The 27,651-nt window shown below is 35.0% G+C and overlaps 1 protein-coding gene across 1 annotated transcript; it reads left to right on the top strand.

Moving 5' to 3' along the window:
- Nucleotides 1-967: 967 nt before the first annotated feature.
- LOC115222532 (leucine-rich repeat-containing protein 47) lies at nucleotides 968-24,649 on the top strand. The gene is made up of 5 exons (XM_029792789.2): nucleotides 968-2,005; nucleotides 16,566-16,682; nucleotides 18,376-18,494; nucleotides 22,690-22,792; nucleotides 23,658-24,649. The coding sequence occupies exons 1-5, from the start codon at nucleotides 1,004-1,006 to the stop codon at nucleotides 23,928-23,930; spliced, it is 1,614 nt and encodes a 537-aa protein (XP_029648649.1). The 5' UTR covers nucleotides 968-1,003; the 3' UTR covers nucleotides 23,931-24,649.
- Nucleotides 24,650-27,651: the final 3,002 nt, after the last annotated feature.

Raw genomic sequence — 27,651 nt, 5'->3', positions numbered from 1 at the left:
ATTTGCAAACTGATATGACACCGCAGAAATTGCATTCACCTCAATAGACGTCATTGATTGGTTGAAATTGCCGAAATGCAAGAAATCAAACAATAAATAGCTTACAAACTACAGAATTTTCTCAATAAAGCCAAGAGAGAAAGATGTTTTATGTAACACATTCTACCAGTATACGAAGTTTAAAAGTGTTTAGTTACAAAGAAATTATTTTAAAAATCTGCCGGTCAAAGTGAAAAGATCCAAATATAAATTTCACATTTCTATATTTGCAATAAATGGTATTTTTCTAAATTTTACTGACACATTCGCAATCTACAGCCCAAAAATCTTTCTCTGTTTGACATATAAAAATTGTGGGCGTTCCTTCGTTTTGACTCAACAAAACTATAATGAGACCTCGGTTGTTTCCGTGACAACTCGGCAATTCACTTCAGATATCTTCGTGACCTCCTAAAATTTGCGGATTTTACAAGTAAGAACAAATATGCAAGGCTTTTTGCTGGCATAATTTCGTTATATCTATATTCCACAACATATAAATACATAAAAACAGAACACGCACGCTGTTACGGAGGTCACGAAGATATCCGAAGGGAATTGTCGAGTTGACACGGAAACAACCGAAGTCATGTTATGGTTTTGTCGAGTTAAAACGAAGGAACGCCAAAATGTGTATTTTCTTGAAATTATGAGAAATCTATGTTGCACCTTTCGTGTTAGCACTCTCAGTAGCTCTCTCTCTGTCTCTCTGACGAGCAAAATAGACATAACAACCAGCCTGAGAGAGTGGGGGAGAGAGAGAGAGAGAGAGAGTTCTGAGAGGAAGCTAGCTCTGTAATGTGAGCATATTTTCTTCCTGAATAAAAGAAGTTAATAGAAAATATTGCATGATTAAATAAAATAATTAATATTCCGTAAAATGGAGTAATATGTGTAATTGAATTAAATTTTATGACGTAGAATAAGTCCTTAGCTTTACTTCTAGCTTCACTTGTTTTCAAATATGGAGTCGATGTGGTCGGAAGTTGAAACAGTGAAGAAGGAAAATCGCCATGAATTATCCCTTAAAGGGCAACAGATTAACTCAAGGATTATTAAAAATGGATTGGACCAGGGAATATATACTTTGGTTGGTTTAAATCACCTCGAAATATCAATGACCTGTTTAAATGAATTAGGTGCAGATCTAGGAAATCTGTCAAACTTGACTAGTTTGATACTTTGTTCTAATAAACTAACAACAATTCCAGTTTCAGTGGGCAAATTAACCAAGCTGAAAGTTTTGGATATGTCTAATAACGAGATAATCAACATCCCGAATGAAATAAATGGTTTAATTGGATTAGAGGTGCTAAATGTTAACAAAAACCAACTCGAAATATTTCCATCCATAGCAGCTCTCAAAAACCTTCACAAATTGAATATTTCGTTTAATCGATTAAAATGCCTTCCCGATGGTATAACTGATCCAAGTTTGGTCCACTTAAGCCATGTCTTAGCTTCTAACAACCATATTGAAGAAATTCCTCCCGAATTGAATAACTTGTCTCATCTAAATGTCTTGGACTTATCAGAAAACCATTTAAACGACATTGCTCCAGAATTGTGTTTATGTGAACGCCTTAAAGAGCTGAATCTCAAAGGAAACCGAGTAAAAGATAGAAAACTGCTAAAATTACTCGAACAGTCAAATAAGAAGACGATTTTTGAGTTTCTTTCCACTGCTCTCACCAAACAGCAAAAGTCTGAAGAAGGACGTAATTCTTCTGGTATTCCGAGATCAGGAAAAGCTAAAAAAAAGAACCGCCAGTCCAAAAAAGATACATTAGAAAATGATGTTCCCAAAAGTGTTATTCATATTTTACATTTTCCCGAAGAAGACGGTGTGACAGTTCGAATCACATCAAATGCCGTAGCCATCCGACCATATATTATCTGCTGTATAGTTAAAGATGTTAACTTGAAGAGAGAAAATACTCTTTATAAGAAGTTTATTCAGTTACAGGTAATCGAATATTTTATTATTTCTTCAAATTGTTAAGTGCTAAATATGTTTCTTCTCTACATTATTTACGAATGTATTTACCAAGCAATTTATTTTATTTTTTATAATTGAGAAAAATTCATGGCAGTCAATATGGTATTTCACTCTACTCGTTATAGAAACATCCAAATCTTCCTTCAAACAAACGTCTACAAATTCAGGCGTTGGAAACCAGCTGCCTTCTCTTTCTCATTTGTCAGTCATTATTTCACCGATTTTTTTCATTTATGAAATAAGGATTTCCTTATCAATTTTGTTGAAAATTATGAAATAATTCTTAAAAATGAATGTTGCAGTGTTATTTATAATCTGTGTTGCACGGATAAAAATTAAGACAGAAGGGTGTTTATTTTTAAAAAAATCATTTGAAAACTAAAATTAATTAGTTTTGAGGATTAGCACTCAGCTTCAAAGTCAACCGAATGTTGAGAGAAAATATTTTAGGACGGCATGAGAACCCTGTAACAGGTTTGATGTTAGAAGATATGCAAGTAGTTTTCTAATTATATCAAAATGTCAAGTTTTATATTTTACACGTGCAAATTATAGGTGCATCGGATAATTTAATTAGGTTGTCAGGGACGATTTACTATTACTATTTTTAAATGGGTCCTCCTAAATTAATTGCCAAGATATACGGGGTAGCTTTTATTTGGTTGCTCGACCTCATGGAAATACCCCTTTAAGCACATTTTACCGTCTTCATCTTTGAATGGGATGAATACAGGAAAATGCCTTTGGGCTACACTTATGTGGCCGTAAGACAAGCTAAACAATATAAAAGTAAAATTTAGATTTTTATCGTAATGTGTATCTTGACTGCTGAGCTTTCAAATTTTACGAAGAGAGACTGATCTGCATGCGGTCCAACAAATTTCAGACAGTCTGCTTGACAAGTCAAGAATTTATTGAACGGAACTCCAGTATAAAAAAGTGACTGCAGCTGAGGATGAAAGCGTCTTAACAGCCGGCACATTGCTTACACATAGTGGCTGCTAAAATTAAGTACTCTTTTATTCATTACTGCTTTGTCATATATTTTATAAGCATTAAATACTGAAATTAAACTGATTTTATAGAGCATGTGCTATTCTGTATGTCACTTCCGTTTTGTACCGGTGTAGCAAGCAATTTCTTCTATTCTGCTTACCTCCGGTAACCTTAAATCGCATTCAGATAACTGGGGAAGATGGAATGAAAGTAATTTGAAATTAAGTTCATCCTAACCCTATTATTTCTGGTTCGCTCTTCCTCGAACCCTTTCCCCAAATATTCTTTACTGGTTACAAAGAATTCTTTATTCTCAAATAACTTCAGAAAATCTTGAGAGGTTTCTGTCAAGGGAGATAATAACCAAGCCTCCTTACTGTTTTCTGTGTGCGTATATAAATATATTTATTTGTTAACTTGCTTATTAATGATCTAAAGAACTTGTAGTGATTAACCGAGAATATTAAACAAACAAGCAAGTTATCAGATGGTCGTGAGATGTGCTAAAAACAACAGCTAAATCGCCCTTAATTTTTTTTCCATGGCACTCAAACAAGAATTATTCATTTATGTGAATTTTTTTTCTCTTCGAAAGTCCTCTCCATCACACCCTCGGAATAAATATGGTTAATGTTTACAATATTATCCGGAAACGAAATTTTAAAAAAAATAGTGGGACGGGTGTAAAAAAAATGTGTAGGAAACGAATATGAAAGCAAAAATGCGCAGAAAGCATCGGGGTGGGGGTGGGGTGAGAAGACTTCGGAAAATTCACAAGATCCGAGTTTTACCGTCATAACTTTTAGGAAGATTTTTTTTTTTTTAATGAAATTTTATGTAAGTACCTTTCAAATGGCATTACGATTATTAAGAAATTTGTGAGTAAAATTTTTTCCGAAGGGGTGGGGAGAGGACTTCGGAGAATTCACAAGATCCGATTTTTTCCCGCCCGCGTAACTTTAAGGAAATTGGATATCTTTTAATAAAATTGTATGTGTATATATATATATATATATAAAATCCCTTAAAATGTTTCAGCCAGAAGGCTGCGGCCATGCTGGGGCACCACTGTTGAACGAGCTACACTAGTATGTGAAACCACCATCTGTGTTTCCTGCCATTCTGAAAAATGTTATCTTAAAATAACGGGTAAAGAAAAGTGGCTAACGCAGTTTCGCACCTCACCTTCAAAAAACGCATTTGCGGGGGTGGGATCCTCTACCTTTTTTTTTTTTTCCGAACAACAATAAGGGGTTTACGGTACATTACGTAATGCATGTCGTCTGAAAGGTATTTACATACAATTTCATTAAAAGATATGGTTAAATGCTTAATTTATTTTCCTCAAAGTTGTGGACTGAAAACCTCGGATCTTGTGAATTTTTCGAAGTTCTCTCGCCACTCACTCGGAATTCTTTCGGTCGGAGATTAAGAATATGCAAAAAAAAAAACAAAAAAAAAATACGATAACCCATGACGATACTTTAAATAAATAAATTTCAAAGTTATAACGTTCGAGAAGTTTCATTGAAAATATACGCATGTGGTGTCTTGAAGGGTTGTTAAATTTGTTTGCGCATGCGTCATTACGTTTTTGAGACGCATGCTCCAACAATTAACAACTTTTTTAGGTAAAAACATGCGTGTATTATCAGTGAAACTTCTCGAACGTTCCAACTTTGAAATTGTAGGGGTTTTTTTTTTCCTTTTTTTTTTTTGTTAATTTTGACATTATTACCTGGAAACGAAAACGAAAAAAAAAAAAGGAATAGTGGAACGGGTATAAAAAAAAGAAAAAAAGGCGGAGGTAAAGACAATGGACCGGCAATCTTTCGTCTCTAGTAGCCCTTTCCGTCGATTAGAGACGAAAGATCGCCCAATGGACCGCATCCCCTTTGGGATGTTTTTTTGAGTTTCTGTTTTTTTACAGGAACTCACTATTCCAAAAAAACTAACCACAACATGTTGGGTTATGTTCGTTATAAAACATGAGTAGAGAAAACACTTTAATTTCACTTCTTGTCATAGGGGTATATTTGAAGAGAATTTCATTAAAAAATATTCATTTTCTTGAAAGTTAAGGCGAATTGAAGTGGACTCCGGTGAATTTTCCGAAATTCCCCACTCAACCCCCTCCTAATGAATTTCCCCCAACAGTTTTGTATATTCGGAATCTACATGATATAACACATATTCATAGACACTTTCATTAAAAAATATCCATTTTTCTGAAAGCTATGACCATCCAAAGTCGTGGTGGGGGGTCAGAAATCTGTAGTTACGCCAATTTGTCTACAATATCAAGGTCAGCCAAAAGAATGTCGCCGTCCAGAGAAAGAGAGATACCTGCAGAAAGGGAAGCACGCCAAGAAACAAACAGAACTGCAATTTTGCACCCCTCTTTGAAAAATGCATTTAAAAAAAATTAAAAATTTTTCCGGATTCCTACGTTTTAGATGACGGAGATTACGAATATGTAAAAAAAAAAAAAGTTTTTTTTTTTTGTTTTTTTTTTCCTGTTTTAGATGATGGAAATTCCGAATATATGCCAGAAACCGCGTTTTCAAAATTTTAAATTCAGTAAGCATATTATTTATGTGTGTATAAAGAAATAGATAGATATGAATGTCTTCCTGGGGCTAAAAACAACAGTAACACACCATCTTCTATACGACCGCTACATATAGTTGACATATATTAAGGCAGACACAAGTAAAACGCAAATTCTTTTCGCTTTAATGTTTTTGCCTGTATTTAATTTCAATTTGCATATGTTCGTCAATTCGCTATGATCTTAGAGCAAACAAAATTAAAAAAATTTAATTGGGAGTGGGGGAGCTGGGGGTGATTAGGAATCTGAATTTTTTTTTTTGTTAACCATATTTGTAATCTCCAACTTCAAATTCCTAGGAATTCGAAAAAATATTTTCAAAAAACTACATTACCCCGTGGAAGCTTTTTTTTTTTTATTGTTTTGTCGGCCAGTTGTTAAAGTAAACATTAACCGAAAGATGACTAAATGCCTACTAAATTATACATTTTTTTAAAAACGTGAGTGTAGCTTTCTCTCTCTCTTACTTGTTTCAGTCATTTGACTGCGGCCATGCTGGAGCACCGCCTTTAGTCGAGCAACTCGACCCCGTGACTTATTCTTTTTGTAAGCCCAGCACTTATTCTATCGGTCTCTTTTGCCGAACCGCTAAGTGACGGGGACGTAAACACACCAGCATCGGTTGTCAAGCAATGCTAGGGGGACAAACACAGACAAACAAACACACACGCACATATATATATATACATATATACGACGGGCTTCTTTCAGTTTCCGTCTACCAAATCCACTCACAAGGCTTTGGTCGGCCCGAGGCTATAGCAGAAGACACTTGCCCGAGATGCCACGCAGTGGGACTGAACCCGGAACCATGAGGTTGGTTAGCAAGCTACTTACCACACAGCCACTCCGGCTCTTATTTTCAACAGTAACTACATTGTGCCTCCCTCTAGAAACCTATATAGTTTACCTTCCACTGCCTATCGTACATCTTTAACAAGTGCCATCTACGCGGCATATTGTAATGTTGTCTAGTAACGGAAACAGAAATTTCAGATTATAGAAGTATTATAATTAACTGCATTATATTTCGCGTCTTTTTGTAAATATATTTTAAAGGCCGACCATGTTCTTACCACAGCATGTGATTCGAATGTCGTTCAGTTGGTTTTAGATATATGAAAATTAGCTATTGTAAGCCTACTTTAGTGACGGTGGAAGTATTCAATACACACCCATCAGCTTTAGGTTAAAAAATTTTTTTCTTATATAGATTCCGACGTTTTCAGCCCCTCAGAGATTTTGATTCTGACAAAACAAATCAGCTTTTCAGAATTTAAATCCTCCCCAAATACACACACAAATTTTGCTTTTTTTTTTTTTTTTTTTTTTTTTAACGTTCTTGCAAAAAAATTTGGGATTACGTAGAAAATATGGAAATTATGAATAAAAAAAAATATTGTTTTCTAAAATTTCATTTTTTTTTTAATGAATTAACCCACCGCCCTGTCCTGTGCACCTCCACACCAATAGTCCAGTTGTTTTTCAATTCGTTTGCTCATTTGCACATCCACAAGTGATTTTGAACAGCTCATGAGTTTAAGCTGAGAACAGGGCATGCAGTCCACAGACTTTTATCTTGCAGCCCTCTTGATACTTTCTTGAAATGGGTTTATCTAAACAAACATTTAAAAATTTTATCAAAAATTAAAGAAAAGTAAAAAAAAGAAAGATACTACTGTTTTGGAATGATATTTCATGTTGAATCAACGATCATTCATTCATTATTGTAATAATAGCATGGGAGAGCAAAATACTTTCAATTCTGTCAGTATACAAGCAGCCCTCAAAAAACTTTCTGTGATTAAAGAGGCCCTCTATGTAATTTGAGTTGGCCAGGCCATGAAATTTTTTTCCACCAGAGTTCCGGACCCCAGTAATGAATTCCTTTGCATACAGCCAATTAGAGCTCACCTTGAAAATCCACTTACTGTGTACTACTACTACAGTACAGCCAGTCAGGCATAGAATGGTGTATGTCACTCTGTGAGTACAGCATAGCAGGTCTCACATAAGTACCACAATCTCCCCCACCACCATTCTCATAAATCAATTGAACACCATCTCTATATGGAGCTAACATTAGGTACCTATGCTCAGATTGAGATTAGTGATACTGCATGGCCCACTGATATATGCAAGGAGGGCACAATATGATACAATGCCATATTGATAATGATTTTTACAAGTCAAAAACATTCATCATCATGCCACTGTCAAAGCTACACACTCAATGTCATTCATCAGCATCATGATCCTCATCACCCATGCCGGTGACACGTAAAAAGCACCATCCGAATGTGGCAGATGCCAGTGCCGCCTGACTGGCGTCCGTGTCGGTGACGCATAAAAGCACCGACCGATCGTGGCCGTTTGCCAGCCTGCTCTGGCCCCTGTGCCGGTGGCACGTAAAAAAACACCCATTACACTCACGGAGTGGTTGGCGTTAGGAAGGGCATCCAGCTGTAGAAACACTGCCAAATCAGACTAGAGCCTGGTGCAGCCTCCATGGCTTACCAGACCCCGGTCGAACCGTCCAACCCATGCTAGCATGGAAAACAGACGTTAAATGATGATGATGTAACAGAAAAAGAAAATTGAGAAATTAATATATAGATATAAGTTTATTTGAACAAATTCCATTCAGCATAACGTCAAATTTTTTTTTAACATCTACAGCTGTTTCCTTACCCAATTAATTGAGTAATTAAATTAGATTAATTTAAATTTTCATATCGAATATCATAAATTGGATATTTCATCATGGGAGAAAATTTAGGTAATTGTTCATTTTAGTGACATGGAAATAAAAATTAAGGAGGAGATAACTAGTAAAGGGACATAAGTCAACTTACTGTTAACAAATACTGTAGTAAGGAAACCTGGCAAATTACAATATTCGCACATGTATAAATTCATAATTAGTCGACCAACCAATGAAGAATCTTGTCTCCTGATTTGGCTAATTGGGTGATGTTCCAAAATTGATTCATGGTTGAGGATTTCAATTTCAGGAACAATGAACTGTGGTCCCACTAGTCTTCCATGTGCCATTCTGATCAAGTAAATAATATCCTCTATTTATGTTGTATTTACTTTTTTAATATCACTAAACTGAACTTTTACCGAGAATTTGTTAGAAAGCAGCTAGGATCTTTTCGGTTTGAACGGCAGTTTTTAACATAATTTCTAGGTAACTAAAAAATTTTAAACTTCGTATACTGGTAGAATGTGTTTATAAAACATCTTTTTCTCTTGGCTTTATTGAGAAAATTCTATGGTTTGTAAGATATTTGTTGTTGTTTTTGCTGCAATTTCAACCAATCAATGACGTCCATTGAGGTAAAAAAAAAACATTCTGTGCTGTATGAATATGTCCCTCGTTTAAGAAACTGATTGGGTTTATCTACATTTGTGAAGAAAAAAATATACCCTCCCCCCACCCCTAACCCTAAAACAGATTGAAATGCAATAGATCGATACTAGGGTCATAATTATGGGTGACAATTTCATATGACACTGCTAGAAAAAACTGCCGTTCAAACCGAAAAGACATGTTGGCTGACCTTTGATAGACTGAGATATGTGTGTTTTAGCAACAGGTGTATTTAAAAACAAAAACTGTTACTATTCTTATGCATTTTAATTAATTTTTTTTAACTAAATAGTTTGAAACTCATATACCGGTGTAATTTCTCACACAGAACACAACACGATTTACTTCTAATATTTTAACAAAATTTCGTATTTTAGAAGTTATTTCGTGTTAAAGTTGTATTTGGGTAATTTTAACCAATCAACGTGTATTCAGATAAAGAAAGCTACTGCTGTTTGTCAAGGTAATCAAAAAGGAACAACTTCTGGGTCATCTCTACTAAATGGCACCATTCTGTTCTATTTTATTTTTTTATTTACTGCCTGTGTTGCATATTACACTTTTTTTTTTGTTCTTGCATCGGATTAACCTGTAAACATTGAAGAATCAACACCATAGGGCCGAATTTGGGGGTGGGAATTTTGGTTTTGTCCATGCATAAAGCACACCGTGTTTAAAGGGCCTACAGAACTATGGGTCTGCAGCTACCTTTTTTTGTTTTTGTTGTGTACATAGTTTCAAAATGCCTTATTTTGCAATTATGAGATGTATTGTTATTATGATTTTATCTTTTGTCAATACAAAAGTCCTTATTAGATTAAAACATTGCAAGTAAAACGAAACAAATATGCTTTGTTTTCTTCCAGGCACCAATGTACTGTAGCTGTAGTCTTTCACATTGTCCACCAACTGACCTTTCTTCTGAATAAATCAGTGGAATCGGTCAATCTCCGTACACAAATTATTTTCCTCCTGAAACTTATTAAAAAGTACACATATTAGCAGCTTATTCTCTTGCCAAACTGAATAAATCTACTACAAAATGATGCCGAATCAAAACTGCTTACTAATTACCATAATTGAATATTACATCATTGATATTAGTGCACTTATAGTGAGAAAGAAATGAATGACCTAATCAAGGAAAACATGAATATTAACAAATCAAATTAATAAATTAATGAAGTTAAAACTGATATTAAATTAATTAATTCAGTGAAAGTAAAGAATACGCACACCCAGTGTTTGGGTTTAGGGTTAGGGCTTTTGTTACGCCAAAAACAGGTGGTGTGCGTATTCTGGGGTCCAGACAAAAAGCCCCACAGTTATATTTTAGGGTTATTCTTTTGTTTTTAGAATTTTTAATTGAATGCATCAATCCAAGAATTTTTTTTTTTTTACTTGTTGCAGTTACTAGACTGGCTGGCCATGTTGGCGCACCACCTTGAATTTTTAGATAGTTGTATGGAACCTAGAATTTTTTTTAAGCTTGATCAAAACCACTTCAGTGATAAAATTAATTTTTGTTTTTCTTATTACTTGTTGTAGTCATTAGAGTGCAGTCATGCTGGGGCACTACCTTGAGGAATTTTTAGTCGATTGTATCAACCCCAGAATCATTTTTTGGTGATTATCAACCATCACTTAACATTAAACCTAGAAGGTCTCACATTTTTTTTTTGCAAAATTACAACTTTTTAAGTAAGCAAAATATATTCAGTTGAAAAACTGTGTCAAAACATCTATGTCCCTCACAGTGGTATGTTCCATGTGTTTCCTTATTTTTAGAATAACAGAACACAAGACTCTTGTACTACTCAATGTACATATTGTCTGAATTCTAACAAAAGGGAAAGCATTTACTTCAAGAAACGTGTAGAAACTTAAAAAACTATAAGAAGTGTGTTTGAATGATAAAAAATTCAAGCTAGTGCCCCAGCATGGCTGAAGCAAGTAAAAAGATCTTTTGAAAATATAAAAAAATGAGGGGGTTATAAAAAAAATTTTTGAGAGATTTGGCTGTTGCTTCTAGCATGTGGAGGTACCTTCTAGGCTTAACTTCATGCGCTGGTTGAAAACCATTAAAAAAAGTTCTGGGGTCGTTACTTTTGACTAAAAATTCCTCAAGGTGATATCCCAGCATGGCCGCAACAAGTAAAAATAAAAAAAGTTCTAGTGCCAATACATTCAACTAAAAATTCTTCAAGGTGGTGCCCCAGCTTGGACACAGTCTAATGACTGAAAGAGTAAAAGGTGAAAAACTCAAAAAAATAACCGAAAAATATAACCGTCAGTGTTTTGTCCACTTTTACACTTTAACTAAGGGGCATTTGTCCTACACTCACATATTCTTTACCTCCGCCAATCATATATTTTTGAGGTACAGTTTTGGTAAACTATATATAATACTAGCAATGCATCCCGGCGTTACCCGGATGTTAGAACCTGCAGCTACATTGTATTATTTGCTCCTTTCTTAGGAGCAAAATTGGCACAGCTGATATATAGTGAACTGGATTACTGGTATAATGGAAGTTATTGTTCGTTTAAAGTGAGGGGAAGGGTACAATTTGCATGGGTTTGCATGGAACTCCTTTCCATTCTCAAGAGGAATCACAAACTATGTGTAGTTTCATCGTATTACTACGATATTCGCCAGAAATATCGTTTTCAAATTTTAGACCCCCCCATCCCCGCTGCAATTTCTTAATTTGTAACTTTTCTCGATTTTTTTTTTATCCATGTAGAAAAAAAAATATAGATTATGAATATGGAAAATCCATTTTTTTTCTTTTTATTAGTTTAATTTTTCTTAAAGAATCAGTGCCACTTCCCCCAACTCACCCACCCATCACCTACCAGCTTTCAAAAAGTTAAAAACACCCAGTGTTTCACTTTCATCCGATATTTCATGCATGCATAGAATTGTACTGAAATAGCAGATATGAAAAAATATCAAGCCACCACCAGAAAACTTGACATGCTAGAACAACAGGTAAATGACATTATTTTTGAAGAAACTTCCTTCATTTCCCAAATGCTAAAAGTAAAATATTGGAACTTTGTTGCTTTTTGAAAGTGGTGAGGTGATGTGTGGATGTTTGGAAGGAGATTTTAATGTTTCTTTAAGAAAAAAGAAGGAAGAAAATCTTTTTTTTTTTTTTGTAGATGACCAAGAAAAAGTTAAAAAATGAAGAAATTTGGGGAGGGGGGAATGAAAAGTTAAAATATTAATAATGGGTTTTGGCTGAAACCCTAATCTCCTGTATAGAAAACAATCAGTGAGGATAGCACAAATGTCGCCTCAAACATGCTACAAACAAGAGGTAAAGGATGGAATTTCTGGAAGAACTTCTTTTTAGGTTTTTAAAATACAGTCATCACAATCATATATTACAGAATAGAAAAAGGTGATTTCAATTGGATTTGAGCTGTAATTTTGTGCATGCACACAACAAGAAATAACAATTCATGCATAAGTTTTACCTGGAGTGTTGTGCCAAAGGAAGTTATTTTATAATCAACTTGATCATATGGGACCAAATGATTATTCGTTAATTTCCGTAATAAATTTTTCTTTATGCTTTGAAGAAAGAAGAAAGTAATGTCGACATTTGCCTTGCATTGAGGGCAGAAAGTGAAGGATGTATGGACGTGTACATGAAATGTGCGTGTGTGTGTGTCAGCACTCGCACATGCGAAAAAGGGTTAGTGAGTGAAGGTGTGAGTTGTCATGAATGAATTTTTTTTCCATGTATGGTTTTTCACTGAGGCTCTGGATATAACAAGGAAACTTGGATAGTAACATTCCTTTAAGAGTATTTGATATCCTGGATATAATTATGTGTGTGTGTGTGTGTATATGTATACATGTATATATATATATATATATATACATTGTGTGTGTATACAGGGGTTGGACAAAATAATGGAAATACCTAGCATCATAGCATCATAATTTTGAAATATCTATAAAATGGTCAAAAGCTTGTTTATTTTTATGTTTTGGGATTTAATATTAGTATTGTTTAATATGTTTTGGTAAAAGTGCTATTTCTTTTCAGATATCATCACAAAAAGGTAATTAAAATTCATTGAAATGTCAGACCTATCGGACTTTCAAACAGGTCAAATTGTTGGTGGTCGCATGGCAGGTGCTAGCATAACGAAAAAAGCCGAATTGTTTGGTGTATCACGAACTACTGTCTTGAAAGTAATGACAGCCTTTGAGAAAGAGGTAAATACCTCTTCAGTTTGGCTACGTTCGAATATTCCCGTTGCCTGTCACTTCCACTTGGCCAACCATTCTTCCTCTAACATCTCCGTCTTTGGCCTTGCTCTACACCATGGATCCACACACTCAAGGCTCCGCCTGGAACAGCGCAATATCTTTAATTTACAGACAACTATCCCCCACGGACTAATCACAACCCCCTCCTCCTAGTGACTGCCTCTACACCTCCCGTAACAAGCAACTTAATTTCTTTTCTCATTTTTCATTTTTACTTGTAATTGCGCCATTTATATTGAATTAACTTCCTTATCTCCTTTCAACTTTGATTTTTATATTTTTTTGTTTTTTTATTGTTTTTATTTCTATATGCACGCACGCACACACATACGTACGTATCCACATATACCTCCCACACACATACACATGCATACATGCACACACACACACACCCACGCCTACACATGCACAAACGTACACATATGCACAGGAATGTACAGATACCTATCCCACACGACCCCATGTACACACAGACACACAATCACGTACACATACTCAAGTACACGCGCCTACACGCAACAACCTGACACACGCAAGCACATACACACATACGCACACACCAGCACAGGTTTGCACATATACCTCCAACACACAATACACATACAAACACAATTATACACACATGGGCACAAACACACGTGTGCACATATACACCTACACAAACCCCCCACAACCCATGCACACACACATACAAATGCAATATATGCATACACATACACACACGCATACACATTTAGACACAGGCACACATACCTAACACTCACAACCCCACGCATACACATATATACACCCACATATGCACACGACACGCACATACACACACACACACACACACACAAATGAACCCACACATACCTTCCATACCCACAGCACACAATTATACATACATGTATACACACATACAAGCACACACGCACACATACACAAAGTAAAATACAGTTACTCCCCACACACACACAGCTCCTACGCATACACACACGAACACACACACACTTCAAACTACCAGTATCTTCTACTGACCATTCTCCTACACACGTGTGGGTAGACACACAATAGGAGCCACTCCTATTATAAATTCTTCCTATGACCTTAAACAATACTAAGCCCAACCACACACATAGATAAACAGCCACAACCACAGGCACACATGCTATCATTACACACACACACAGACCTTCATGCACACACATACCTCCTTCTCTTGCACTCTCCTGTCTTTGAAAGAACTTTTTCTTCACCCATTCCCTTCCAGATTTTTTTCCTCTGTCTTCCCTTCCTTGGATCTTTCTTTTTTCTGTTTCTGACGAAGAGCTCCGCTTGAAACGTTATATCCTCCTCCTTTCTTTCCTTTCCTGAGCGTCCAATAACACTTTACTTGTTCCACGTCCTTACATTGTTATGTTTTCATGTTTGAATTGACTATGTATGTATGTATATATATCATCATCATCATCATCGTTTAACGTCCGTTTTCCATGCTAGTATTGGTTGGACGGTTTGACCGGGGTCTGGGAAGCCAGGAGGCTGCACCAGGCTCCTATTTGATCTGGCATTGTTTCTACAGCTGGATGCCCTTCCTAACGCCAACCACTCCCATATATATATGTGTGTGTGTGTGTGTGTATGCGTAGGGGTTGTGTGTGGGGGGAGTAATTGTACTTTGTGTATGTGTGCTTGTATGAGCATATGTATACATGATATATATATATATATGTGTGTGTATAAAGGCGGCGAGCTGGCAGAGACGTTAGCACGCCGGGCGAAATGCGTAGCCGTATTTCGCCTGCCGTTACGTTCTGAGTTCAAATTCCGCCGAGGTCGACTTTGCCTTTCATCCTTTCGGGGTCGATAAATTAAGTACCAGTTCCGCACTGGGGTCGATGTAATCGACTTGATCCGTTTGTCTGTCCTTGTTTGTCCCCTCTGTGTTTAGCCCCATGTGGGTAGTAAAGAAATATATATATGTGTGTGTATATATATGTGTTTATATGTGTGTGTATATGTGTGAGTGTATATATGTATATATATATGTATATATATATATATATGTATATGTATATATATGTACTGGAGTAAGCACATAAATGTGAAACAAGGTGGAAAAAAGAGTACTCAAATAACATAGGTAGAGTTATATGCTTTATTCAAAAGCTTTTGTATATATATGCACACACATAAAAAAGCAAATAAGTAACGAGGATGTCCAAGTATCAGTGCATTACGGCTGTTTCAAGCGGCTCCATTTAATTGATCAATGCAAACATTACATCAATTTGAAATAAACCTCTCCTCTTGGGTACATATGGCCATATAGATTACCAACATACAGGATTCTCTATTATAATTTTTTAGCACATTTTTCATCATTTTGCTACAATAATTCCAAAAAGAAGCAATGTATTTTAGTCTCTAGTACTGATGAAAATTTTGCTAAAAAATTATAATTAAGTATCCTGTGTGTTGGAAATCTATATGGCCGTATGCATCTAAGGAGAGCAGTTTATTTCAAATTGATGTAATGCTTACATTGATCGATTAAATGGAGCCACTTGAAACGGCTGTAATGCACTAATACCTGAACATCCTTGTTAATGATTTGCTTTTTATTGACCTAACTTCAAGCTGTGCAGACAATACTGGACAGACTTGGTGCCACGATGTAAGTACCTAATTCAACTGAATCTTAATTATTTCTATACTCACTCACACACACACACACATATATATATGAGTGAGTGGACAAATGAAAGAAGGGCACTCAACACATTTATTGGGAGTTACACGTTTGATTCAAATTTCCAATGGCTAAGGATTAGCATCATGCTTTGAAACTTGAAGTACCAAGGAATTTGAATCCAACTGTTTTGATCTATACATATGTGTGTGTGTGTGTAATCATGTACTTGGATAACCATTGACTCACATGAGTTCATGTACCCTTTAACAGGTCTTGCTTTTTATCCCAATGAGTGTCACAGTACAGCAAGACAGAAGAAGAGTATTGATCCCCCTTGCTTGCTTGTACTAAATTCATAAATTCCGTGTGTGTGTGTGTGTAAATATTTTCGTGTTTCCCAGTTATCCAGTTTTGTTGTTATCTAGTTTATCTGCTGCAAGATCCGTATTTTTGTTCATCTGTCAGAACTGGATCGCAAACTTAATATATAGTTCTTAACACTTTGCAATTAAGGTTTCCCTTTATAATCTCTCTTTGTCTTTTACTGAATGTAAGTTTATTTTTGGTTTCTTGTAGACGAAACTCCATGATACAGTTTGTGATAAAAGACAAGCAGCAACTATAGCAACCCATGACATGTCCAAACTAAAAGCTCCTCTTGTGTTTGATGCTAAGGTTCCTGCTAAAATCAAGGTAAGTTGATTTATTCCTTGAATTATATTGGTTTGAGTATGTTGTCAACCTTGGTGGCTCTATGAAAACCCACAATATATCTAGCTGTTCCTGTAAAAAGGAGGCATAAAAAAATGTCAAATTTAGCCTGAGTACCCTGTACATACATGCTTAGCACAATATACTCTGTATAACTACAGATATAATATACATAGTATAAATTTAAACATCTGTTTTGCCATGTTTGAACACATGAGTAGGTCTTCTCACACATCATGTACTGCCACCATCTGTCTTCAATCAGTGCTTCATCTTTTTCTTCCTTAGTCTCCCTATTCCACAGGTTCTATTTACTTTGAGCACATCATACATCTTTATATTTTCTTTGCATACGGCTGTTCTCCATATATATTATATCTTCTCTATTGCACACTGTATCTGATTTCTCTAATATTCAGATTTTCTCTTGGCTCATTTGCACTCTGTTGGTGATGCATGCTAGTGTTGCACTTTCCAGTGAAACATGCTTGCTTCATTTCTTTATGGCTTCTGCAGATCTGTGTTCAAGACCTACATCTCAATATCATGAATCTTCCTACTCCATACACAAGCATCATGTGCAATCTACTTTTCACTTTAAAGCAGAAACCCTTTGTTTACTAGTTAAGGTAATAGCAGCATACTGAATTTCTTCCAACTCTGGTCACTTTACTCTCAGAACAATCCCCTCACCACTACTGCTTAGTTCTTTTAGGTAATAGAAACTATTGTCCTTTTCTAGACATCCATCTGGGCATTAGATTGTGTCTACTTCATAACTGCTCTTAACATTTGCTGCCCTGCGTACCGTTATATGTAAAGTTTACTGGCAGAAACATTAGCGCGCTGGGCAAAATGCTTAGCGGTATTTCGTCTGTCATTACTTTCTGAGTTCAAATTCTGCTGATGTCGACTTTGCCTTTCAACCTCTCGGGGTCGATAAATAAAGTACCAGTTTCGCACTGGGTCGATATAATCGATTTAATCCCTTTGTCTGTCCTTGTTTGTCCCCTCTATGTTTAACCCCTTGTGGGTAGTAAAGAAATATATATGTAAAGTTTACCTTACTTCTAATCCCACAACAATTTCGTGCATTCACAGCTTACACTGGCTACAGCATATAGAACTTTTAGCTACTACCATTAAGTAAATTATTTTGCTAGATATATTGAACGAGGGTCTTTTTTTCCCTAATTAGTAATGTTTTAGTATTTGCTAAATTCACTTTGGGCCCTCCTGATTCCGAGTTTTGTTTCCAATTGTGGAATTTTATTTCTAATTCTACTATAGATTTAGCAATAAGAGCTGAGCCATCATCATAAAGAAGCTCCTACAGGTAGCCAGTCTTAAATTCCTCTTTGGTGGCCCAGTGTATCCCCACCTTCACACTCAGTTCATTATTGTATATATTACTTACATTCACCTTGCTAACTGTATCCCTGTACATGACTTACATTACTTTTACAAGCTATTTGTCTCCAAGCTTTATCAGTGATCATCAGATCAAAGTGAGGAATCCTACCTAAGGCTTCTTAGTCAACAAGGTATAGGTCCCTTCCTGATATGATGACGATGACACAGTCAAGTTTCATGTGCCATTTCAGATACCATTGCATTTATTTTGTTCTCATTCTAGCCAAATGTTTCATAATTTTAAATTTATTTTTATTTTCAGTTAATTCCTCTGTTTGGTAAGGAAGAGGTTGATGCACATAGCCTTGTTTCATCTTTGAGAAAAGAAGCTGATGAAATTCGTAAAGAGAAGAAAAGAAACAAACTTAGTGGTGTGCATAAGTATGTATTTTTTATTTAGTTATTTATTTCCTATTATTGATAAAATATATGGTAAACAGTTATGATATGAGAATGTGGAGACAGATATTTAATTTGTTAACAGGAAAGTGAGAGTAAGATTCAACAACACTCAGTAGTTACTTGCCTCATTGCAAGCAACAGTATGTCTCTAACCTTTTATTTGTTTCAGTCAATTAGACTGCAGCCATACTGAAGAGTGTTAGTCAAATGAATGCACCCCAGTACTTCTTTTAAAGCTTGGTATTTATTCTATTGGTTTCGTTTACTGAAACGCTAAGTTACAGGGGTGTAAACAAACTACACCGGTTGTGAAGTGGTATGGGTGACAAACAGAAACATAAAACAAGCACACATGAGTGAGACTAAGTTTAATGAGCAATGAAGTACCTCAACCAGTTATTTAGAATCTCATGTGTGAGGGTCTAGTGCATAATGGGTTGAAATGATTGTTGTGATTAATAAAGAATTTACTGAATTTCATTTTCTCTTTTGCTCATTTGTACACACACACACACATATATATATATATGTATGTACAAATCAAATCACCCACCTTCTATAATAAGGAGATTAGTAAAAAGCATATCTATTAGAATATCAAGGCTATCAACAAATTAAGAAAATTTTAAAACACTAAAAATGTACAGAAAATAGGCCATCAACAACCATGGAAGTAAGCTAGAGTTGGTAGATAGCTTCTGTTACCTAGGTGATCATGTTAGTAGCAGAGATGGATGCTCGGAGAACATAGCTGTCAGAATAAGATTAAGCTGGGCAAAGTTTAGAGAGCTCCTGCCTCTGCTGGCAACAAAAGGCCTCTCTCTCAGAGTGAAAGGCAGATTGCGTGATGCCTGTGTGTGAACAGCTGTGCTACGTAACAGTGAAACATGGGCTGTGACAGCCAAGGATATGCATAAGCTTGAAAGAAAAAAGCTAGTATGCTTCGCAGGATGTGCAATGTCAGTGTACATGTTCAACAGAGTGTAAGCATTTAAAGAAAAGTTAGGCATAAGAGATATCAGATGTAGTGTGCAAGAGAAACGAATGCGCTGGTGTGGTCATGTGATGCGTATGGAGGACAGTTGTGTAAAGAAGTGTTGGTCCCTAACTGTGGAGTGAACCTGTGGGATGAGGTGGTGAAGCATGATCTCTGAACTTTGGGCTTCACAGAGGCAATATGCTGTGCTTGAGAAGACCGATCAGGCCAAGTAAAACCACAGTTGTGGCAGATACTGGTGTCATGCAAATGGCACTCATGCCAGTGGCATGTAAAAGCACCCATTACATTCTCAGAGTGGTTGGTATTAGGAAGGATATCCAGCCATAGAAACCATGCCAAAATAGACTAGAGTCTGGTGCAGCCTTCCAGCTTGCCAGCCCTGCTCAAACCGTCCAACCCGTGCTAATATGGACAATGGTAATATATGGTCTAATTTTATTGACAAGGGAGAAGACTCTCCCAACTGTGAGCAAGATGCATTAGATTAGCATGATAATTTTGTATAGGAAATTAATACTCATCAGAAATGCTCACTCATACATGTACATGCACACACAGACACACATATATAGTAAAGTGAAAGTCCATTCACTCATGATTGCTAGATTGTGGGTTCAATTTCCTGACTGGGTGACACATTGTATTCTTGAGCAAAACACTCCATTTCACATAGCTCCAGTCCCCCTTTCACTCAGGGGGAATGTTGGCCTGCTTGCCTAGTCAGTGGGGTAGTGTCATTTGAAGGCTAAAACAATGCAAAAGTGCAATGTGACCAGCATTGTATAACAACATCTGAAAGCCTGGTTAATAATGTGGTCACATTATATATATATATATATATAATATATATATATATATATATATTATTCATGGGTGTTTATTTTTTACTAACTTTATTATAATGTATTTATTTCTGTTGTTAAAAACCATAAGAAGTGTATATATAAAGAAAAACATATATGTATTATTTTCTTTATTATATTATATAATAAGAACATATATAAGAAGTATATATCTGTACATATATAAACAGATATATGAGTGTAAAAAAATATACAGTAATGTTGAATAGACTTTGAACTCAACATATACTAATAGTGTTTGAAATGTGAAAGATTACGATTCACTATGCACAAACTGAAACTAAGGTTTAGTTATTAGCATAAGAAATGTCTAGCAGCTTTAGAGAGGTATTTTTAATCATCATCATCGTTTAACGTCCGCTTTCCATGCTAGCATGGGTTGGACGATTTTGACTGAGGGCTGGCAAACCAGATGGCTGCACCAGGCTCCAATCTTGATCTGGCAAAGTTTCTACAGTTGGATGCCCTTCCTAATGCCAACCACTCCGAGAGTGTAGTGGATGCTTTTTACGTGCCACCAGCACGGGCGCCAGTCAGGTGGTACTGGCAACGACCTCACTCAAATCTTTTTACACGTGCCAGTGAAGTGCCGTTGGTAATGATCACGCTCAAATGGTGCCCTTTTACGTGTCACGGGTACGGAAGCCAGTTGGCTGCTCTGGCAACAATCACACTCGGATTAGCACCCTACTAGCACATGCATAAGTGCCAGCAAGGCAACACTGGTAACGATTGTACTCGAATGGTGCCCTTTTATGTGCCACTGGCATGGAAGCCGGTTAGCTGCTCTGTCAATAATCACACTTGTATGGTGCTCTTTGCACCCCGCTAGCATGGATGCCAGTCATCGAATTGATTTTGGTTTTGATTTTAATCAAGAATGAGAACTAGATTAGACAACATCTCTAAACTGTGTAAAGCTTGAATAAATGTATAATGTGAGAATTTTGACACTATTACCATTTTACATCTGTTTTTCCATGCTTGTATTGGCTTGGGCATTTCTCTCAAACCAATCATTTACACTTAATTTTTTTTTTTTTTATAGCAGCCATTAAACTACATAGTTGGGTACCTTGTTAGAATTCTTCTGGATATCATCAACGTAAATAGTGTTGTTTACTCTTAAGAATTTCTTTTATATTGGCTCACTAGGAAGAGGCTGTTTGCAGTGTGCCTTCTTGGCACAAGTCCAAACTGTCTCATCTATGTAATTGTTTTTGATAATTAGTTATGTTATAACATTTTCTGATACTTTCATAATTTAGTCCATCAGTTTGAAGCCACAGCTCTTAGGAATAAAAACCTGGCTGATGACAGTCAAGGCTGATCTGGAACCCAATCTAGGCCCCCATATCTACAGCGTTCGCCGCTGGAATAAGGAGTGGTTGGAGATCAGGCGGTCGTTAGCCTCAAATTGCCAGGCCTGGTTGGCATTTGTGAGAGATGCAGCATTGAGGATGAAAAAAGCCAGCTCAACCCACCCCGGGTGAATGCTGTGTCAAGTCAAGTCAAGTCAAGCTACAGCTCTTGCTTTTTATTAAAATATCTCTTGCATTGTTATAGCAGTTTAATGAATGATGCTGTAATGCCAGTCATTGGGAATGATCCATTGTTGTTGCAAGTGACTGTAGGTCATATTTCAACAGATATTTTCAGAATCTCATCAACTATACTGTTAGTCAAACTACTTTCCCTGCCTTCAAATCCTTAATGTTCATTTTTGACTGTAAACCTGTCAAATTTCAGCAGCTTCTCTTCCTTTAGAGTTTACATAGAATAGTTCTCTTTTTAGTAACCTCTCGCAGACTCACTGAAAAATCAAGAGTGCTTATTTACATGACCTAACTTAAACTAAAGGTTCTGGACCGTACAAATGGCTTGTTGAAAGTAGGAAATAAATTGTTACATTATTGATAAGTACAACAGAGGAGGCGTTATTTAAGAGAATTGTTATTTCAACTCCCTTTGCTTGTGAAACAGGCTGCTAAAGCAAAGGATCTGGTACTGGATGGAATTTATTTCTATATGATCCATTGAATGTGTGATGTAAAGTATGAATACAAGGATGTTAGGGAAGAGGGAGAACATCAGAGACTCTTGAATGAAGTGAACAATGAGGACAACTAATTTGAGTGTGTGATATATGTTACATGTAAATGACAACATTAGAAGTTCAAAAGTACAAGGAGTATATAGATGTAAATTAAACTGTAAGCTACACAGGTGTGATGTCACAAGATTGATACATGTTAAAACAAAACTGCTAATAAACGTTGAGCTATTAATCTTTTCTTTTATTTTATTTTAGGTATTTAGATTTTCTTCATGAGAAACCGGAATACCCTTGTTTACTTGATGCAAAAGAGCAAGTAATTTCTTTCCCGCCCATCACTAACAGTGATGTAACAAAGGTCAGAATCATTAAATTTATCTTTAATTTGCCTATCATTATTATATAGATTTGAAGGATGTCATGGGATGTCATATCATAAATAGATTTTTTTACCAGAGGTGGGCACTGTTAATTAAAAAGTTAACTTTGTTAATCTATTAACCAAAAAGTTAACTTTTGTTAATCTTTTCAAAATGTAACAGAAGTTAATGTTAATCTGTTACCATTAACGTTTACTGAAAAAAAAGGCATAACTACAGTTTAATACCCCACCAACTTTGTTGACTCATAACTTCCAGAAAAATGTATAGTTTTTAACAAAAGTTCCACCAAATAACTGCTTATATCGTGTAGATTGAGTATATGTAAAGACTTGTGCCCAGCTCTGTTTTTGACTATATATTAACAAAGTTGCAGCACCAGTTTGTATTAAGTTTTATCATTTATATGGCTGAATGTTCTTAATGTTTTTAATTGTGGGAAATAAGGAGATATGAAAGGATAACAATATCTAGAAAACATTTACAAACTATCTATTATAAAAAAATATTTCTATCAATCCTGAGTTATGAGCAAGGAAAAGAATATATACTTTTCAAGCTCATTTCATCAAAATATGTCACTATAATTCTATTGTTGATAATCACCGAAATTCAGCCATTTTCTTGTATTCTTTGAAATATCGAAAAGACTGCATATTTAAAATACTTAAATTATTTTTCATTTTTGGATTTGGTTTTTAAGATTCTTTATGTGAGTTCGTGTGTTGAAGCATATTCTATTGTGTCTGGGGAGAATCATTTTCTTTTTGTGCCTTATTATGTAACACACTCACCTGTAAAATTTCCACATTTTTCTTATTTTTATTGTCTTTTGTCTTTAAGATTTCTCCCGAAACTAGTGAAATTCTTGTTGAAGTGACAAGCTCCCGAAGTTTACCAATTTGCAAAAGTGTAATGAATACCTTGTTGATGGAAATTCTCAATTTAGGAGTTGGAGATCTGCTTGAAGGTGACCATAGTTCTGGTGACAAAGAACCGAATTACAAGCTAATTGTTCAGCAAGTACGTGTCCTGAATGAGGATAGTTCTCTGTATGCTGTCTACCCATCTCAGGTAGACATCCAAGAAGACAGCATACAGGTGATACGAGAATAAAAGTGAGAAGCTGGTTGTTAACTTGAGCTAATATTTTTGTTAACTTGGATATTACAATGAGTAATAAGTTAGGTGCTTTGTGTGTGTGTGAGTAAACATACACATGTATGAAAGTAAATACACACTAACAGAATTGAATTATTTTATTCCTGTTGACAGTTTTAGTGTTCAGATATCCAACAAGATGTTATTCAGATTTCAGCCAAATTGTAATGTCACTTTGACTATAGGAAAGAAACTATCCATTTGTAGATCTTAAAAACAGAGAAGCCATTTCACAAAGCTCTCTAATTTATACTGTTATGGTACAAGAAGTATGTACGTGGTAAATAAATGAAAATGTATGTCTTGTCTACAATCCATACACATAATTTTATTTTTCACTTATTATATGTATTTATCATTATCTCATTGTAGTTATTGTCGTCACTTCCCCACATTTAAAAATAATAATCAAAATATTTATCCACTAGTTAGGTTTCAAATAGAATTGGAGACACGACATATTTTGCTTCAATAAAAATATTCTTGCAGTTAACAGATATCATTTGGAAATTTTCTGAATTAAGTGTACTATTTCCCACATATTCCATATATCATCAAGTATTCGAATTTGGTTTAATGTTTTCACTTTGGTTTATAAAATGCTATCTGCTATTTAGGTTGTTTTTGGGCCTTGGTTTAGGAAAGCTGACTATTTTGAGCTTATTGAAATTGTATCATCATCTAACTGGTATCTCATTGCATGTTGTTTGAAGCATTTCTCCCATTTTGTATTTATATAATTTTCAAGTATAATAAATAACCTTGAAGATAATACTGTCTTCTCACTGAAGTTGTATTGTCATCCATCTTAAAATTTATCTGAATTAAATTTATATTGATCCAACATATACATTTTCTTTTCTAATGATAGAATGGAGAATCCCTATTATATATTTGTATCTAAATAGAAGTAGCTGTTCTCCAAAACATAAAAAATTATTGTTACAGCACAAACAAGGAAAAAATTAAAATTAGTACTTTTATGCAAGAATCAAATTTACACTTTAAAATATTACTCGAACTATATAACTTGGTTACACTAATCTATCTTGAGCTTATTGAAGAATAGAGGTCCCACACAATTCATAGTGCTAGGAATGCACAGACATGGAAAAATAGATGTAAAATAGTAAATATGTGAATGGACTTGGAATTGTACTGTGTTTGTTTACTTTACTAAGTTCTATTCCTATTTCAAATATTGGTTTGTTTTTCTACAACAATTCCTTATGATGTTCATCGGAAGTACTACAACATCGTCAAGCTTTTAAGATTAACTCGTGGTATTTTACTAATTAAAAAGAAGATTAAGATAGTACTTAAAATATGACTATAGGTACTGTTATCGACAAGAAAATTTATTAATTCCATTCCTAAGCTTTTAATACCAGTTCATGATTTTGAGAATAAAAACGTTTTTTTTTTTAAAGTCAAATTATGAAAATACTGCATATAAAAAGGTAAGCTATTTGCTTGAAAGTTCTTGAAATCTGATTATCTAATCTTACTGTATTTCTGAACATTTACTCAAGTTGCCAATCATCTCTAATCTTCAGTACAGCAAATGTATTATGATGTAATTTCATAAATATTAAAGTTTACATGATAGTTAATGTGTTTGACTTGTCTTTCAAATTACCAAGAAACATTGAAAATCTTTACAAATCCTTTTTTAAATTTGTCTTTGAATGTTTCTTTTTTTTTATTTTAAATATTTTCTTTAATCCTTTTATTACCATATTTCTATTGATACACACTACATTTGTTTCAATTAATTTTGAAAATAATGAAGAATTTAGTTAATTAACTTCGTCATCATTAAGCTAGTGTTGGAACAACTTTTCATGAAATTTTGATGGCAAATTTTTATTTGGATCACTTTAAAGGAGTTTATTTCATAGGAACGGAGGCAATTTTAGGTGGGTTGGTATCAAAAGGATTAGACTTGTTGAAGAAGTAGGAAAGTTGCATTGTGGAACAGTAATTGTCTTAGCCCGCTTGCCTTCTGTAGTTATCAATGTATTTTAGTGATTTAAATAAGAGTTTTGACTGTTATTTCCAGCAGATAGACATACTTAATATGTCCTTTGATTAATTTTAATCCTTAAGCTATTTAATACTTTTTTTTTTTTGACCTGCAATCACCTGTATTATTGATTTTGTTATTATCACTTTTAAATTGTTACACTAGATAATAATAGTGTCAATGATATCTTTGCAAATTATTTTCCCTGGAATTTTTTCTTTTCTTTTTTTTTTTGTGAATTATTTTCTCTGAATATAGCACTCACTACACTCTTGGAGTGGTTGGTGTTAGGAAGGGCATCCAGTTGTAGAATCTTTGCCAGATCAGATTGGAGCTTGGTGCAGCCTTCTGGCTTGCCAGCCCTCAGTCAAACTGTCTAACCCATGCCAGCATGGAAAGTGGACGTTAAATGACGATGATAATAATTATGATGGTATATATATATATATATATAATATATATTGTATCATAATTTGCAAATAGATTAATTGTACTACTGTGAAAGAGACCAAAGAAAATTAAGAGTTGTTTGTCTCTTAAGTTCAGTAGCTGTTTCATTGTTAATAGTCAAAAATAAAAATATGCGGTTAGTAAAATAGCACTAACATTGTGGCCTGTGTGTACTCATCTTAGTAATTTAGTTAAACACTGTACGTGAGTGTAGATGAAAGATAGGTAAAGAGAGAGGGTGAATGAATAAGTATGACTGTGTCCCTTTGCCATGGTTGATTTTATGTTGGTAGCAGTTTGATCATTAGGCATTGCAGAATGTTCGTGCTGACCAAAACAACTGATTATCTGATATACTGCTTGTTGTTTGCTACTCTTTTATATGCATTGTTTAGCTTAGCTTAACTGATACAATTATGAATTCATTAGAATTTTTGCTGATAGCAAAGAATTTGGGTATCATGAGGTAGATTTTTCATCACATCGCCACTCAGTTTGAAAGATCTTGTTTTATTGTTTACTAAAGCAATTGAAAAAAATCCAGGTGCAAATTGAGACAGAGACCTGCTAGATTACTTCTCCATCAGAGAGTTGGTTGCAGAATGAACAAATCGATACATAAGTGTGGCAGGTTTTAAAGTGCATGCAAATGTTGTACCTAAAAATTGGATGTGTTGCATAGTAGGTACCAGGAGAGAGAATCTGAACTGTAGTATATGTGAATACAAGTGCATATTCAAATGCATCTGAATAGTGAAAATGCATGTACATGTAAGTGCAATATTCAAGTGAATATGAATAAAGTGCAGCTGCCAATTTGCATTGCAAGGAGTTGAGAAAAAAAAAAGCTATATTTTGAATTTATGGTATAAGAAAACTAGCAATTTTTGCATGTACAAGGTTGTCCCAAAAGTTCGTAGAAAGTCTTGGAAAATAATGGTCTTTATTTTGAGGAATAATTCTTGTTGTTTTTGTTAGTACTTGGCGAGTAAAAATTCAATTTTCGCAAGTGTTTACAAACTTTTGGGACAACCTAATATTTAAGTAGTTGCCTTGAAGAAAATTAGAGGCACATACATTCAGAAGCTTGAACCTTTCCCCATCAAATTATTCACACCAACCATTGTTAATTCCCATTCTAATGGACCAAATAAGCACAAACCCCTTCCATCCATACATTTGTTTCTCAAAAAGCAGTCA

This window comes from Octopus sinensis, linkage group LG20, assembly GCF_006345805.1.
Source record: "Octopus sinensis linkage group LG20, ASM634580v1, whole genome shotgun sequence".
Lineage (NCBI taxonomy): Eukaryota > Metazoa > Mollusca > Cephalopoda > Octopoda > Octopodidae > Octopus > Octopus sinensis.
This window is presented reverse-complemented; position numbering and strand designations above follow the sequence as displayed.